We start from the raw sequence: 18,076 nt of genomic DNA, 5'->3' as shown, positions 1-18,076 counted from the left end.
CCCCCCCCTCCCCGCTCTGGGCCTTACCCGAGGAGCTGCTGCTCCTCATCTGCTCCTACCTGGACGCGCAGGCCTTGGGCCGCCTGGGCCAGGTCTGCCGCCGCCTGCGCTTCCTCAGTAGCCGCGATCTCCTCTGGAGGCGCATAGCCCGCGGCTGTCTCAACTCCGGCTTCACCCAGCTCGGCACCGACCTGTAAGCGCGGCCTTCCCGGCGGAAGGGCGGGGGGGAGGCGGCGGCGGCGGCGGCTGGGAAAGGCCGTGGATGCTGCGGCCTAGCTGGTTGCCAAGGGGCGTTCTGCGCTCCTGGCGTAGTCGCTAAGGGGGGGCTTCCCGCCGCCGTGAGGGGGCGGAGGGAAGGGGGGGCTATTCTCGAAGCGCGGCTGCGCCGTCTTTAGCCTGCGCCAAGAGGGGTGGCGAGGGCAGGGGAAGGGCCGTAGCGCCGGGCCCGCAGTGGGGCCGTCCCTGGGAGGGGAGGGACCGCGTGTGGCGGCCCCGGGGTGGTGGGGCCTGACCCCGGCCCGGCCCGGCCCGGCCCAGGAGCGTTGGGGGTTTGTGGGGAGGCGCTTCGCGTTCGTGCCAGGAAGCGGGCGGGCCTGACGGGGGCTTGCCGGGGCCCCTCAGCGCCAGGCGCGGCGGGAGCAGCCCTCAAGCATTGGGGCCCCAGGCCCTCTCCAGATCAGCTAGGTCCCCCAAAACTGCCCCTGACAAAACACGTAGGGTCGGGGGCTTCAAGCTAGGGGAGGTGGGAGCATGGGGACGCGGAGCTGCCGTGTGCAGCTGGGGTGATCCTATGCACCCACACTCCCTCCCTGCTTCTGGGCAGCGGCCCCTGCCATGGTCTTGAAGATGCCTCAGAGAAGAAGCCACAGGGGAGCAAGGCCTGGGCTGGTGTCTTGGGTGAAGGCTGGAGAGTGGACTTACATACGTTACTAGGCGCAAGAGCCTTCGTGGCAGGGGGCCCCAGGAATATGTTTCTTAGATTCTGCTCATGGAGCACCTTCCTGGTATAGCTGGTGATGGCTGTCACAGAGAAAGTGACTCTTGGACTCTTCATGGCTTCTGGGTTTTAAAGTTTTGTGGATAGGGTTTGGATTTTTTTTTTATTATTATTTTTTTCTTTCCCCTCATTCAACAGCACATCATAGGTTAGAAACAGGTGTGAGCCCTCTTGGCTTTACTGTGTGTGACACCAGCATCTTTCTAGATGAAGTGCTTTTGGGGCTTGGGCCTTGGCAGTGGTTGGTAAGGACCAAAGATTGCCTTTCCTCTCTTGAATTTGCTAGCGTACAAAATGCCTCTCGGAGGCAGCCACGCAATGTGGGCTTTCCTTGCTACTTTAAGGATCCCAAGAGGAAGTTTATGTTCTTAGGATCTATGAATCCCTTCCTATGGTTTCCCTTTAGCTGCCAGGCCAGGATCTAGTTTGTCATCCAGTGATTCAGTATTGTTTCCGTTAACACTGTGTTGACATGAATCAAAAGAAGGGATGTCAGGTTTTGAGGCCTATTTTGCTGTCTTGTATTGCTATCTTGTCAACAGCACAGACTTTAGAGAAACAATTATGGCTTCTGCCGGCAGGAGCAGAACTTCAGTGGTGCTGAAACTCCTTGTGTTGGGTTTTCAGGCCAGCACTTCAACCAATTCAGTCTTCACAGCTTGAAAGTTAAGCACAGTTCCCTTGGAAGTCAGCAGGAATAAGCACTGCAGGATGGCTGTGTGTTGGACTCTGTCTCTGTGATATATGATTTTGTCTCCTGAGGAAATGAAGTTCTGTATTTTTCATTAAGAATAAGGTGATACTACGCTCCTTCAGTTGCAGGAAGGATCAGGTGTACAGCAGAGCAGGTGCAGCATACGTAAGGACCACCACTTCCCCCTGCACAGGAATGCAGGTCTATAAACAGCTACAGAAGAGGTTTGCTAGGTCAGAGGGTTTAAGTGAAGGGAAGGCTGCTTGAGTATCATGAGCTCCCAGGGATTTCAATGCTGTTGGGTTTGCTATGAACAGGGTTTTTTTTAGTAATTCTAGGATGTGCTTTTGTGCTGAGTCCTATTTTCAAGTTTTCTTTAAACAACTCTAGTACTGAGTGCTGCTTTTAGCATTGGTCAGCACTGCCCTAGTCCTAGGGAGTTCAATCATGGGTAACGCACCAAGTGACATTACAAGCTGGTTATGCAGGAACCTTGAGATATATCTGGAGGATGAATCCTTTAATTACTTTTAACTTCATGGAAGGCTCAAACAATCTTCAGTTCTTTGAAACAGTGTGCCATATCTTATGGGGAATACCTGAAAGCCAAGCACTTATTTTCCATGTGTGGAGATCCAGCATCTGGGGGCAGTTGCAGGAGTTTCGCTGCAGTAGGGTAGACAGTTCTGGCAACAGATAAAAGACAAAGGCATATCGCAGTACTGGGGGGTTTGGGTATCTGTACATCTCCAGAAGAACCAGCGTGAGTGCATGTGTTGAGTTGTGGTACAGCTGTAAAAGTTGTACTTAGCTGAAGAAGACTTTAATAGTCTCTGTGTCGGCTTGAGGTTTTTAAATAGCCATGCGTCTTCCATACCACTTGTATCTCATGCATGTCTCCAAGATCAAGAGCAATCTCCAAGATTGCTGCTCTTGCAGTTGAGGGAGTAAGATTTGCAGAGAGAGATTACATTTTATTTGACTAACTGATACAAGTTGGAGAAGGGATTGAGGTCAGCTTCTGGGCACAGAGTCTTTCTTCCTCATAGTAATTCTAAGTAGGAATGTGGTAGGTAGCTCATTGAAAGTTAAATTTGAGCTGAGTAGATAGTTAAGCTTAAATATCACTGGGTAAGTAAGATGGTGATAAAGATGATGGATAGCTGGACCTTCTTGATAACTGTGCTTTCTTAGTGATATAGAGTAAATCTTGAGTTTGTAAGCTTGGCTTTGACTTGCTCAAGAGCTGAAGCTTCTGTTGCACATTCTGTATAATGTTGCATGAGGTGAACACTGGTTTTTGCTTTTAAGAGGTTTTTGTGCAATGCTGTCCACAATTGAGAAAGCAAAGGCTGGAGCTGTTTATGGTAAATGTACTTAATGAAATAACGTGCATGGTTCTGACATTAGATCTTAAACTGATGGTCCCTGGGAGGCTGGCATAAGTTAAAAACTAGTCTAGGGAGTATTTACTGTTTAAAACAAAAAAACATCTCAGAATATTTTGATCGTTTCTGCTGTTAAATGGCTTTTGATAAGCCATCTGTTAATGCTTTGTAAATAGAGATAAATTTGAGCCTAGAGTGTAAGATAGCTGTGAAACATACCTCCCCTCCCCATTTTTTAAAAGGGTGATTAACTTGAAAATGACACCATTTTTAAAAAATGTTTTTTCTGTTCGGCATATCTTCAGATAATTGTAAGAAGATCAGAGGGAACAGGCTTTAGCCTGTATGTGAAACAACTCTTTGCGCAGTCAGCTTGCCTATAAAACTTTATTCTGAAAGAGGGAAGAGAGAAAATTTATAAGAAACTGATTGCAAAACCCTAGCTGTTAGCAGCATGGAAAAGAGAAATTGTAGTATACCTGAAATGATTTGATTTAAATTTTAAAATTATTTACTTCTCATCCTGACTGTCTACCTTTAAAAATTGCCAGCTGTGATTATCTCAGGATGCATACTTAGGCTTAAAAATGTTAAATTGATTTGCTAATGTTTTCAAAAGAAGGTGTGAACTTAATCCCAGACACTAGCTGTTATGCTGAAAGGCATATTCACAACATTGACAATCATATATTTGCCCTTTGTGGTAGATTCGGCTAATCAGAAGCTGCGGATGCAAGTGAAGTTAAGTATTTAAGGTATTGATTCAATTGTACACTTGCAGAAGAAGAAATAAATTTGCTTTGAGCAATGTTTCTGTACACTTTGGTCCTTGGTGGGGGGGAAATAAATTACTAGGTTTGCATCAGTGTGAGTTACTGCATATTAGGGACAGCAGGGCCTGACTTGGAGGGGTTCTTTAAGCACATTCTTAGTGTGAAAAAATTTTCTTTCTTGAGTCAGCAGTAAGCAAATGCTTAATAGAATAATGTGTCAGTATTACGGAAGTATAGAGTGCTTTTAGATGGGTGTGGTTCTTGGCAGCTGTCTTATAGGTCTTTCTATGTTAGGCTACTTTATAGTCATTTTAATTTTATATATAGACATGTACTGCAACAAGACCTTGTCGTGGGGATGGTAAAAACGTAGTCCCCATGCTGAAGATTTTTGCTTCACTCAGTCATAGGAGCAGCTGAAGCAAGAGTCAAGCCTTACCTTCATGATGTAAGGTGAATGGAGCATTTTTGTTCCAAAAATGTATGGCAGCATATCACGGAAAAGTTAAGGCTTAAGGATGGTTTCTGCAGTTAAACTGTAGCTGAGCAGTAGCACAAAGCCTTTGGGGTTTTTGGAGAGTATAGCGATATTACAGTTGTGTCTGGTAGCCTGTGTCTGTTTTGCCAGCTGTTGTACAGGCCCAGCAAGAGCAGTCTCTGCCCTGACGAGCTTGCTGCCTAAATAGCCAGGGTAAACAAGGGCTGGGAGGGGAAGCGGAGGCAGAGGGATGTCAACCAAGCTGCCCTCTGTGCAGCAGGTCAGTGTCAGAGCCAGGAATAGCAGAGGGTGCTTTAAGCCTTCATCCAATGCCTGCCTGTTGGACCACCTTGGACTGGAGAAATCGGAGAGGCAAAGAGCTTGTTGCAAGGTGGTTCTTTATTTAAAGCATGGAAGAAAGGAATAAAGTTGCAGCTGGGCTAAACTTATTTCCTCTTTGTTAAAAAGGAATTTTAGAGGGCAAGTTAAAAGTTGCAACCTAAATAGCTTGACAATGTGCTCTTTGTAATATATTAATAGCTGTTGCCAAAATATAGAACTGTTCCACTGCATGTTTTCTCTCTCCATGTCTCCTGTTCTGCCTTGCCCGCTAGGATCATGGTATATTCTCCAGTTCAGAGAAACAGATTCATTAATGGATGAACTTATCATCTTTGAGTATTTAAGAGCTTGTGTAAGCATTCTGTGAGTTAATGAAAAGCTGTGTTTTCTCCAGATCTTGGAAAAATATATACACCTGCAAGAGCAGGAAATGGCCAATCTATGCAAGTCAAATCCAAATGCAAACTGCAGCAATCATAGGAGACCTCTGTCTTCGGTACTGGAGGGGGAGGGAGTGTGAATGCTTGTAAAGCTGCTTCAGTTTCCTTCATCTTTTAAAACTTGTTTTACCAAAGTTTCATTACTTTAAGTCAGAAATGAAGTAGGCAATGAACTGGTGCAGATGATGTAGAGGGGAATACTCTAGGGAGGATATTGCAATAACGACAAAAGCCTGAAAGAGGGCACGCAGCTATTGCTTTGTGGTGGAAAAGTCAGTGGTTTTTAGAAACTTCTGTTAGATTCGTTCTTATTCTGTCTTAAACAGTTAGTCTTGGGCAGGACAGATCTGCCAGGACAGCTCCACAACATTGAAACTGCTTCTTGTTCTGGGAATGTGAAATTGTTTGTAAGAGTTCTTTCAGGACTGCCTACCCTTCCCTTAAAATCTTCACGAGTTCAATGTGGAAGAAGAATTTTATCTAGTTCAGGGCTTAAAAAATGTGTGCTGTGCTTGTTGCTATTCTCCCTGTAACCTGCATAAGTGAACTAGCTATGGGTTATTTCACTCTACCTAAATACTATCCTGGCAGTCTACTCTTTCAAATCAGTATATACATGACAACTATTGAGCAGCTGCAGGTTTTCTCAGACCTTCCCAAGGCTATGCATTTTTTCAAGCAGACCAGATTTCATCTCCAGAAAGCCTATATAAGTTCCTGAGAGTGTCCAAACCCCGCCTGGAGTTTCTAGCCTTGATCCCATTGCAGTTACTTGTAAGGGAGAGGGCATCTGATGGCAGAGCAGTCTGGCTCAGTCTTGGTGATGATGTATTTTTGCGAAGCCTACGTGGTGTGTGTCTTTATTGCGTGTATGGAAATTTGCCTGCAGCTCTGGTTCTTTCTTATTGGAGTCTTTGGCTTCTATGTGCAGGTGAATTGCTCACAAGAGCTGTGAGACAGAGCAGTAAACCTGTGCAGCCTGGTAACATCTAACTGAGCGTAGACACACCAGAGGAGATGAGGAACAGCGAGAGAAGAGTCTGCAGAGCTCTATTCCATCTCAGAGTTATGTGAACCCATGTCAAATAGAAAGGGGGGGAGCGTAGAAGACAGACTGAACCTGGCAGTAAGCTAAATAAGCGTCATATGCTAAAGGAATTCAGGTGGAATTCTTGTCCTGGAAGAGACGTTTTGAAAGCCGGCTGACTTGTTGAGGACAGCAACAGGAGCTCCTGACATAAATAGCTTTTCCCTCTCGGCTGTCTGTTGGTGGCCCGTGACTTGTAACTGCACTGAGACCCTGCCACTCAACAGGTGTGTCCCGATTACACAAATAAGTGCAGTTGGTCCTTGTGTTAGCCATCCCTGTCACAGGGCCAAGGTTGAAAGTGGGGCTTAGGCACTGTGACCTATTTGTTCCTCTGTATGACCCTTCCAGTCAGGCCTGAGGCAGGCTGGTGACAGCTTTTATGCAGACAGCAGATTTTGTCCACAGAAGAGATTCGGTCTCAGCAGGTCTCTGCAGACTTGCATTTCCAGATGAGCTCTTCAGCACTTAAAATGTAGCAAAATGTGAAGGACTTTGGTGGATTAGGATGCCCCATGCAGCTGGGAAAATATACAGTATGACATGTTGGTGTTATCTTCTGTAACGTGGTATATGTTGTTGCAGGCACCATTGTTTTGGCACATGCTGAAATTGTAGATGGCCAGTAGAAATCTCCCTGGGATGCAGTAAAGCACAGAAGCTCTAGCTGTTGCAGAAATACCATTTCTGGTGGCAAAGAACTTTGGCTGGGGAGAGGATTGTTGAAGGCAAAAACTGTTGGAGGTGAAGCTTTGGGAGATGTGCTTAGTCTCTGTCTGAGCGATTCTTTCTTTTGTTGCTTTCTTTTGGGGCCCAGGCCAGCAACTGCCATGATGGCTGAGGTCACCTGGGTCAGTGGTGCTGTGGGGGGATAGTCCCAGTCTCTCACTTCAGCAGCTGGAAAGTGGGCTCCAGAAGGAATATTATGTTTCTTTTGGTAACTCTGCCAAGAAAGAGAGGAAATCCATAATTTGAGCAAAATACTTAACTTTTTTGGTAGGGTGGGGTGAGGTAGGAAGGGGGAAATGAAAAATCCTTTATAATGGGTTGCTTGGGATGGCTTTTATCCTGGAACTCTCTCAGGCTGTAAGAAATATTCAGCTTCTCTTTCTTAGTGTAATAAAGCCTTTGTAAAGGGAGCTTCCATCAGGAGTGTGTGCAATCAGAAACACGCATTAGCTCAGGTCATTTATTGCACCACATGCTTTGGAATCCTGATAGAGTGTTTTTTTTTTTATTAATTACCTAATAAGAAAGATAGCCTTGCATGTTCTGGATCGTGTAACTTTATGAACTGTTGATAATTGTGACGCCCTAGCAGAGGTGGTGAAATGATGGACTCTGATGGGCTTTAAGAATATTTTGCTTGAATTTCATTGAGTTTTCACATTCACTGTTCACTGGTTCCTTCCTCCTGTGTTTCTTGTCATCCTTTCTAGGATGTTCGGCAATATTTCTGTTGCTTTCTGATGCAAGGCTGTGTAGGTCCTGGTATAAATAGCAGTCCTTCCTCATTGAGTCAGCCTTCAGCAGTCTTGAAGTTCACTGTTGGGTGGCTTCTCTGAGAACGTGAATGCCAAGATCTTGATTTCACAGAGCACTTAAGCATGTACTGAATTTTAAGCATGTGGCTTAGCGTTTTGCTGGATTGCATACTAAGAAAGGTCAAAGTATTCATTGGCTGGTGGATAGTGGTCCCTCCACGGCATTTTACATAGCATTTGTCTTCATAAAGAGGGTTAGTCTCCTGAATCTTTGAATGTTCAATCCAGTTGCTGAAGTGGGAGGTACTTGGTTAAGTCAACCACTCAGTGTAGATGTGTGATGTGTGTTGATTGTCTCAGGTCATCATGGAACAATTCTTAAAGGTTTGCATGTATAGAAAGTGTGTTGATTGTGATTGAAGCAAAATGGTCTTTGTAGGGGAGAAAGGGATTTTTTTAATCAAATGATTAAGTTTATGTGGTGATGCCCTTTTTAACTTTCTGAGATTTGAGAACTCTTGTGTATTGCAGTGATGCTTATCACCTTTTTTTGATGTATTCTTGGAGTTACTCTGGGGGGTACTGTTGAGGAAGCAAATCAAATTATATCTCAGCACTTGATTCCATTGCTGAGCTTGATTTAACTTCTCTTCTGTTATAGGGCATCAGATGTCTCTGACCAACACTTGAAAATCATTGCAGTTTGGCCTCTGCTGCCCTGGTACTGGCAAAGGGGAAGGATATCAGTCCAATTTCTACATCCCCTTTCTCATGGCCTCTATATGTTCTGTCCCCTTTCTTGCCTCTATTTTGAATAAATAATATGTTTGGGAAATAAAAGGCGGATGCTTCTAAGACATGTTTAAATTAGCTTGGATCCAGAATTGCTATATGAAGGAGGCAGGCTGGATGAATAATGTATCTGTACAGTAAAACAAACAAAAAGACAAACAAAACTCCCCAAAACCCCATCAGACCTCCCCCACATAGTCCTCCCCACCCAACCCCCACACCTTCCAGACAGGAACTGTTGATTTGCATGAAGGAATGAGGTGTCTGTTACAGGAGTAACTGCAATAGTTAACTGGTACTGTGGGACAAGCCAATGTGTGACTATCTTCTGAAATTCCCCTTTCAGCAGCAGGAGGATCAAGGCCTGCCCCCCAACTAGAAAAGTGACCAGCAGTGCAAGATGGAGGCTGCTTTTTTGACCTTGGATTCACCTTTTTTCAGAGCCTTGGAAATCACATCTAGTCTTAGTAGGGTTTGTGCATTTTGCTCAGGATGTCTGGTTCGGCCAGTATGTGTTGGGAGGGGGTTGTGGCATGAGTGCGTTTTCCATCACTGTGCAAGCTGGTGACTTAAAATCTGTACGTGGGGAGAACTTAACTGAGGGTTGAGTGTGGGGAGGAGAAGTGTTTTGGAGTAATGAATGGAATTGGATGTAGGCGGAGAGCCTGAACTCTGTCTGGGAGAGTAATAAGCAATGAGGAGGCTGCTGGACATGACCTGACTTTTCAGTGCTGTGCATTCCACATCTCAGACGCTATCTGGCCCCACAAGCTCCTGCAAGTGTGCTCTTTAAAAAAGGAATTCCTATTCTTGCAGCCTAGGCTAACTCTACAGTTTTATTATTTTATTTTTTTAAAAGGGTTAGGAGAAAGAAAGAGCTCATAGCTTCCTAAATTCAGTTTTATTTGGTGTAGCTCTACTGATCATAAACTTACAGTTGCAAGCTTTTTAGGGGACAAAAAGCTTTTCTGTGTGTGGTTTCTGTTTTTGTTTAAAATGGGTCACATGCCTAGGAATGCAGTCAAATTATAATGGTGACTAAGTGCCGGAAAGCATAGAAAAGGGGAGGGAAGGGTGAGCAGAAAAAAAAGGAGCCTGAGGCTATGGAAGGAAGGCTGGGAAAATGAGAATCTGGCCAGGCCCCAGGGCCAGGTTAGAGATTCCTACACCCATTAACAACCACAGGAGATGTTTATTTACAGGGACCTAATCTTTGTTTTAAAAATGACGGAGTACCCAAAAATCCCACTTCTGAGGAGTGGGTTGGGGGCACGGTAAGGATGGGAGGAGGGAACTGGTTCTGGTCCGGCACCAGTCCCCATCTCTTAAGGATCTTTCCTTTGTCCTATGCATCTGGGAACACTGGCTGTTGAGAAATGCATGAAAGGGGGATAAACTCTTTTAATCTAGTAAGTGGTTCACAGCCCCTAGTTACAAAGGATAACTTCCAGTTTCTTCTTCTTTGTACTTTTCTGATCTTTTCTACCTAAGCAGCTCCACCAAGGATAATTAAGTTTATGATATGAGAAAGATAGCAGCTAAAGCTCCCTTTTTGCCCCCTCTTTAATAAACCCTGGATCATGAAAGCAAAACAAATGTTGAACAGCTGCTTGAACTGGGTATGTTCATGTAGACTCTAAGGAGACCTTGGTCCCAGGTCTCTGTGGTACCTACCTTTTGTCACCTCTTGAGCTGTGTTGATCTTGGCTTGTCTCAGCTCATCCCAATAACTTTGATTTGTGTCCCAGAAGTTGCTTACGAACTACAGTCTCTCTTTTAGTAACTTTGACTGAAAGTAGAGAATTTTCCAGTGATGTGGTGGAATTCTCTATCCTTTGGTGAGGTGCTGCAGAAGAGTCTGTCTTGGGGCATGTGTGCATTGCGTGGTTATACAGATGAATGAATTTTATTTTTAGTTTGAATGTATCTTGATTTCTAATTACTGTATCTGATTATGTGTTTGTCAGGCAGGTGAGGGTCTGGAGCAGTTTCTTTACTAGTCTTCTGGCAAGACACACTCTTCTGGCTTCTAGTTTCAGCATTCTCCTGACTAGTGTTTCTTCCATCTGTCCTTGTATGGTGTTGTCCTTATCTTAACTGGCTTTCTTTAGTCTCTATTAGAAGAGTGATGTCCTGTTTCTCTGGTTGTTCTGGTAGTTTCTTGCCATGTCATCTTGTTTTGATTATGTTTTGTCTGAACGCATGTTGCATTCAGTATTCTAAATCAGGTCTTGATGAGATTTAAGGCTTGTACGTTAGTGATCATCAGGGATGGCTTTCTCTGACGATAAGCACCCACACCGCTCAGTGTTCCTTTCTTGTCAACTCTCGCAGGTGTGCCTGTTCTAGTGTGGCTCAGGCACGATCAGTGTTTGCCAGTTCATCTTTTGTAGAACCAGAGTGAGAGCATACCTGTGACCAGCTTGAGTGTATTTGTTGTCTGTATACCATCAGTCCTGGTTGCTAATCTCATCTGTCTTCCTCTGTCTGCAGAGCAGCTGGCATTCCAGTGAAGGAAAGGGTGAAAGTATCTCAGAACTGGAGGCATGGACGCTGCCGGAGGGAGACAGTCCTGAAATGGAAACGCAAGCAAGTGGCTCCTTTCTCTTCTATTTTGTTCTGTGTCAGCTGCTGTGGGGCCTTGGGTTTGTGTCTGTGCCCTGAAATGAGATGTTTCCTGCTCCTTGTGATCCACAGGCTCTTACAAGTGATGTCACTGGTCTGTTTTGGGTGTTGTTGGCTAGCTGGATGTAGGGTAACTGGAGTTGCTATCTTGCCCTAGGGGTTCACACTGAGAGTCTAGAGTTCCTTTCTTAGAGCTTGAATTTGTCATTGTTCTGATCCGTGCAGTTCTAGTTGGATTTAGTAATCTTTACTACTGACTTCAAACTGTTATGTTCCTATCTATTGCTGTATACAATGAGCAATTTTCTGTCCTGCTCTCACAACGAGCATACCTTGATCCCAGATGTGGAATTCTGTGTCCCCTCAAAATGCTTGGTTTGCCTCTCGTGCTTTATCCTGGCCCCTGATTTGGATGTACAAATCTAAAATGCTAGTTGACATTCTTCTACCTTATGCTTCTTCATTCTCCTACCTTATGATTTTCTCCTTCACTAAAAAAACATATGTATATTTGACATTAATGAGAGGAGATTGTTTTTAAATTCTGCCTTGCAAAGGTGTACTTAGCTTTCAAAGCAAAGCATAAGATAGGTCTCTTGTCTGAACAGCACATCTAAATTTTCAGCCTTCACATCACTGGACAGAAGGAAAAAAGAGAAAGACTATGGCTTGTTAGCTGCTGAAGAACAGGGACCTACTACTGAGCTTTCATGCCTTTTTGTGCTGTGTAGATTGAAGTGGTGGATAATGTGCCACTGCTTGTGTAAAGTCCTGGGAACAGCTGTAATGAGCAGAGTGGTTTTTGGTGCAGGTTGTATACCTGCCTTTGAAGTGCTTGCAACCATCTGTGAAGACAGGCTCTGTGCATGTTAGAGATCATTACTAAACCAGCTTCTCAAGTGAAAAGGCAAGGACTGATTTAATGAGGCCACCATCCAAACAGCATCCTCTAATTTTCATTTATCCTGCTTCAAATTTGTTACTTCTCCTTATGAAAAAGCCATAGAAAAAGGTAAAAGCTAAACTGCAGGAGGAGGAGAGCCACAGAAACTGGCTGTAGTCTAGGTAAGCTGGATATTCACTTGCTTTTAGAGAACTGTGTAGGAGTGGAGGAAGGAAGGGGAAATCAAAGCCCGCCTAAAACCAAAGCTGCTGCTCCAAAGATGGCTCTTATTTTTTCCTTGCATATGATCAAGTCCCAGAAGAACACTATAACCTATGCTCAACTGCTTTGTCCATGTGACTAAAAGCCTGTTTTTGGAGATGAATGCAGGCAAGCAGAAACCTTCTATCTAATAAGCAATCTTGTCCTCTTTACTTGTTTCCAGTTCCTTATTGTGATGTTATGAGGTGTGGTTGTGTGTAATGGCTCTGCTGACACAGCAAATCATGACCTGAGGATGAATGATCTGCAAAAAAGAGGGAGACAGTTTTTTATGAGAAACCCCCCTGCTTTCAAAACAGTTTGTTCCTGAATAGTTTGAAAACTGAAAGGCTGCTCTATGGAAGGGCTCTAGTTTTGCTCAATGTTTGCATGGGTATTGGTGCACTCGGCAATGACTGCAGAGTGGAGACAATTTCATGCATCCATGCCCCGTAGGACACAAGCCCCATGTCTCTTTGTATCTGGCCTTGCCATATCCAGAAGGCCCATTTGCTATTTGATTCTCTGGTCACTACACAAGAGCAAGATCTTGAGCAGAGAGCTCACTGCCTAAGTGTATGTTGTAGCCTGTTTTGTTTTCTGTATTTTGGTTTTGTTTCAAGAATAAAGAAACTTCTTGTGATGACAGACATGATTCAGACATTGCTTGAGTGTCTCCTTCTCTTCTTGGTCTCCCAGGAAGTGAAGTATATTTTCCACTTAGAACTTTAATCTTCGAAGCACTTCAGAACAGTTCCTTTAGCAGTCCACTGCTCTTGACCTGGAACCTGTCCATAGGAACCTGCCACTGTCCTGTAGATAGCAAGGGGCAGAAAGGGTGTATGGGCTCTTCTGAAAGACTAGCAACAGGAATCAAGAGTTTGCTCTGCAGTTGCTTTTGGCTCAGTAGTGGAAGTGATGCGAACGTAGAAAAATACCTCCTCTACAAGATGAGTACAAAGTTCTTGGACAGCATCAGGCTTACCTTGCTGCTTTATGTATCAGCATCCAGAGAATGTAGGAGGTGGAGGACTTTCTGTCTGTAGGAAGACCTGTGTTATTTGATGTGACCTGCTCCCCTGCTCAGATGCATGTGAAACAGTGGCAGCTTTGTGGTCTCTGCTGGGCATCAGCAAATAATGTGCAGGATCAAGACTGACTGTTTGCACCAAGAGCCTCGTATTAAAGGCTCTGTTAGAAATGCTTGGCATAGCTCACAAATGCCTGATAGTCTAGTTTCTTAAAAAGTAGAGGACTCATGAAGAGGGGTCAGGGAGCCTTAAGTATTTCCTATCTAAACTCACTAGACTCTTGGCCATCTTCTCTTTCAGAGATTCCATTCTTCCTTTTCCTCAGCTCTTGGTTAGAAAAATGCCATCAATGTGATCTGCTTTGTTGCTGGAGAAGCTTCACTTCTTAGCTGTGCTACTATATTAAGGCCTGCTTTTGCATGTGACCAGCAGCTCCAACTTCACAGTTTTCTTGAGTGGGCATTTGCTTTTGTTGATATGTTTATATATGCATATTTTTTTTTTCTTCTTGTGTGTGAGGTTTTTCGTTTTGTTTTCTTCTCCCCACTCTTGCACCCACCCAACCTGCTGTCTGTTTGCAGTTTGATGCCCTGGATGGAGCTAGATGGTGAGTATCTCTATCTGTCTCAAGCGGAGAACATCCAGGCCTACCAGCTCTGTCCAGATGGTACGGGTTTGCAGCGTCACCCTCAAGCTATCTTCTCCGGCCACCAGGAGGACGTATGTCGCTTTGTTCTTGTCAACTCCCACATCGTCAGTGGAGGGGGGTAAGTTGGGTGAATGAAGGAGCCCGAGGAGTGTGGCAGTGAAGTTGGAAAGGTTTTGTGTAACTCCAGCCCAGAGCAAAGGGGTCAATCTTGCTACACAGTGTCCTCATGCTTGGCTGTGTTCAACTGCTGCTGCTTCCTCTCTTATGATTTGGTTCTGTCCTGAAAAAGCTTTTACTACAGCAGTGGAGGAGCTGAGTCTTATGCTGTTGACCTTACAAAGTGTCCTTTTCTCTTTTGAACTTGTGTAGACGTCCACAGGATTAGTGAATCAGGGCTGACTGATCAGGTAATCCTGACTGATGTGTGATTTTTCATTTCTTTCCCTGTTATGGTCAGGTTAGCTAGACTGTGTTCTAATATTCAGAACTGCTGGTTAACTGGGACCGCAGTAGTGCATAAAGCTTTCTAGAGACAATTATATGTTTATTAGACCTACTGATATAATTGTGGAGAAGGGGAAAACTGCCAAGCATTCCAGCACACACATACTTCTCCAATTAATTTTGCATTTGACTGACCTTTTTCAATTACAGCAAATAACAGAACTGTTATTTATAAAGTTTTAGCTATTAATATACACAGCACTTAAGCACAGAATTGGGAGACGCAAGCATGGCTGGCTGCTCTGGATATCTTGAGACTCTCCCCTGTGAACTGTAGCCCAAAACTCAGGTGAAAATGAAGGCGTGCATTTAAAATTCCAGTAACTGCATTGGCTGAAAAAAGTCTAAATGTCTTTGTAGTTAATTCAAAGCACAATACCCTGCACGGCTGCTCTGAAATGAATGAAAAGCTGAGGCTTGGGCATGGGTGAGAATGACCTCTCACTTGTTCCCTTACTCCAGCCATTCAGCATCCAGCCAGGATTCTGGCAAGCTCAAAGCAGTAGGAGGAGGAATGGCTGCTCTGCTAGTTTCTGCAGCTTAACACAAAGTGGAGGGTGGAAAGATAGCCAGGAAAATTTTCATGTGTGGCAGATCAGGCTTTGACTGACCAGATGTGGGATTGCAAGAGAACAGGTGATGTGTGAGGAGTGGAGGCATGAATTTCAGCTTCCATGAGAGATCAGTCCTGGTCTTTTTGTGGCACTCCTAAGCACTAATGGAAGGTGCATGTCCAAGGGAGATGCAGCTGATACAGACTCCCTGCCTGGGGATTTGTTTTTCAGAGATGGAAATATTGTCCTTCACAAGATCCATGGCTCCTACAGTGTCAAGTTCTCTGCGCATGAACAGGAGGTGAACTGCGTGGACTTCCAAGGTGGCCTCATTGTCAGCGGCTCCCGGGACAGAACAGCGAAGGTGAGCAGTGATGTTCCAGCAGGTGCTGCTGCAGAGGTGACCTGGGAGGTCTTGTGCCATAAATGTTTAAGTGTCAGCAGCACTGTTGTGAGCCCTGTCTTGTGTGTCTGCAGGAGGAGTGCTGGGTATCTTGGAGTAGGCTCATGTCTCTGAAAAGATGCTTACTGTGCCAAATTTTCAAGACAGAGATTTGGCAGTACTTTACAACATCAACTACTGGTTTAAACTAGGAAGTACAGAAGGCAGCAGCTGATGTTTTGCTGCTTTCACTGTACATGTGTTTAACACTGTAGCAGTGATCCATGCCAGTTAGTCTGAAATTTGCCGTATGTATCTCAAGCGTATCCTTGCTTTGTGATGCAGTGCTGCTTCACATACTCTCTGTTGTATATTCAGTCTCTTTAAGGGATAGCATGATGTCTTTTCCAAATCTGTGGGGTTGTGGTTTATTTATTTGTGGTTTGTGTTTTTGGGGTTTTTGTTTGTTTGTTTTTTGTGTGTGTGTTTTGTTGTAGTTTTTTTGTTGTTTTTTTCTTGTAATTTTGTATGGTTCTTGGTTTGGAAACCAGGAGTGAAGTTAGACTATGAATACTGTTAGCTCCCATTTTTCTCTTCCAGTTGGCATCACTGAATCCTGTCATGTAATTTTTGGCTATTTCTTTTTGAGGGAGGACCTGGTTGATTTCTGTCCTTCTGGATCTGGCTGGCAGTGCTTTGTTCCTACATGGACCTGGAGAGTTGTTCTCCTGAGCTGTAACCAGCTCTGTTTTAGTAGTTTAGAAAACTCCACACAGGTGTTTAACCTTGTCCTGCTAGCATGATGCAGTACCTCCTAGCATCTTCATAACCACTTGTTTCATTGTTGGAAGTGCTTGCTATATGTTGAAAGCTTTGGCTGTTACTCAGGGTGGGCTGATGGATACTCTTGGTCTCTGGTACGTATAGTAGAGCATTAATGGGCGTAAGAGGAAAAACTGCTCTTCCTGTTTTGCAAGAGGGGAAGCTGGGGCAAAGGAAGACTTAAATGTCTCTTTCAAAGTTTTGTAGGAAGTGTGTGGTAATGGGTAACTATCTGACAGGCTGCTGAGCAGCATGACCGTGTCTATTCTCATTGGTCCCTCTGTATGGGTGTACTCCTGGGTAAAATCACTCCCAAGTAGAGCAGTGCTCAGATGCAAAGGGCACTGTTGGCGATGCTTGTTGTCTCCTGGAAATGAGGCCTTAATGCTGCTTTGTCTCACACTTAAGCAGGGCTGCTTCTCTCTGTTCTGTGGAGCCTCTTTGCTAGAACACCTTCTTGCTGCTTCCCTGGCAGCCAGAGGACAGACCTCCCCGACCTTGAGAACAAATTCCTAAAGGCCAGAGGGGAATTTAAGGCTGTTTTTCTTGGAGCTAGTGTGAGATCTTGCCCACCCAGTGGTCCCCACAGCATAGGCTCTAGGGATGTTCATCTCTTATTTTTTATCATCTCTTTTGCAGTCTGCCTTGTTTGTGTGAATGAGACTCTTGGAGGGTGGAAGGGAATCCCTACCAGCCTTTTAAAGGGGCTCTAAGTGTCTAAGCTATTGGGGGCTCTGCTGAGTGTTGATTAGGACTAAGCCCTGAAGAGCTGCTAATGTACATTCCTGTGTGATAGGTACCAGATAGCGTGCTCTGAGCAATATTTTTAACCTGTAGGAGATAGGGATGCCTTAAAAGAGTTAAGCTTTTCTGCTTCTTTTGCTGACACTAGGTGCTAAATTCCCCGCTGACAAGAATAGCCTGCAATCCTGGGCATTATCAACAAACAAACAAATAGGGCACTCCCAGCTTTGAAGTCTTGAAGTGAAACATTGCAGTTGGTTACAGGGAACTGGGGGGCTCGAGTCCTGTGGGCCAAGAATGAAGGCAAGGTGGAGAAAATGAGGGCCACAAACAGAGACCCCAGCAAGAATCTGGGGGGCTTTATTAGGACCCAGAAACAAAGGGGTGTGTGTGGTGAACTGGTGCAAGAGGATGTGCATGTATGTGCTGATGGGGGAGGGAAGAGATTCTCTCACATTGTCAGTGAGCAAGGGGGGCCTATTTGAAAATAGCCTGGGGTACATTTAAGAAAATTCGTTGAAAGGGAGTGGGTCTATAAAAAAAACTATTTTACAGGATAGCGAATGATTAATTTTATAGATAATATGAATGGAAATTTTTCAGGTATGGTACAAAATCTTCCCATGCTGTTCAAGAGAACGGCAGAGATTTGAACAAATCCCCCTTCTTGTTTATTTAACTACAGAAGATGAGAAGTGTCTGTGTTGAGTGCTGCCCTAGAGAGCATCTGGGGGTGTTCCCTCTGTTACCAGTGGGATGGAAGGTCATACTCATAAGCTGAATCTCTGTGTAACTTAAAGTGCATGTTTCTGCCAGTGATTGAAGGCTCTGCTCCTCAAAAATAAGTAATGGAAATTCAGGGAGAGGATCTCAGGGAAGGTGAGCATGGCAGTTTTGGCAGCTTTTCCAGCACATTAGCAGCGTGCGTCCTACCTTCTGCACCTTCTGGGTGATGTGGCATAACGTGCATCTCTCTCTTTAGGTTTGGTCCCTGTCCACGGGCAGAGTTGGGCAGTGTCTACATACAGTGCAGACAGAGGATCGAGTGTGGTCCATTGCTATCAGCCCATTATTAAGGTAACTGAGATCTCTTTATTCCCAATTTCCAACAGAGAAGTAAAGGAGTTGGATAGGCTGTGTGTCCAC

At 44.6% G+C, this 18,076-nt stretch overlaps 1 protein-coding gene across 1 annotated transcript in view; it reads left to right on the top strand.

Moving 5' to 3' along the window:
* Window positions 1–5: 5 nt before the first annotated feature.
* Window positions 6–18,076, top strand: part of FBXW4 (F-box and WD repeat domain containing 4) — a gene marked incomplete at its 5' end in the record, with an annotated part of 62,416 nt that continues 44,345 nt past the window's right edge. The window contains 5 exons of the mRNA XM_010565002.1: window positions 6–193; window positions 10,969–11,064; window positions 13,857–14,042; window positions 15,214–15,346; window positions 17,913–18,007. Coding sequence (XP_010563304.1) covers window positions 6–193; window positions 10,969–11,064; window positions 13,857–14,042; window positions 15,214–15,346; window positions 17,913–18,007 — 698 coding nt within the window. The remainder of the gene's footprint in view (window positions 194–10,968; window positions 11,065–13,856; window positions 14,043–15,213; window positions 15,347–17,912; window positions 18,008–18,076) is intronic.

The sequence above is a fragment of the Haliaeetus leucocephalus genome, unplaced genomic scaffold (genome assembly GCF_000737465.1).
Source record: "Haliaeetus leucocephalus isolate CR32 unplaced genomic scaffold, Haliaeetus_leucocephalus-4.0 Scaffold184, whole genome shotgun sequence".
Lineage (NCBI taxonomy): Eukaryota > Metazoa > Chordata > Aves > Accipitriformes > Accipitridae > Haliaeetus > Haliaeetus leucocephalus.
This window is presented reverse-complemented; position numbering and strand designations above follow the sequence as displayed.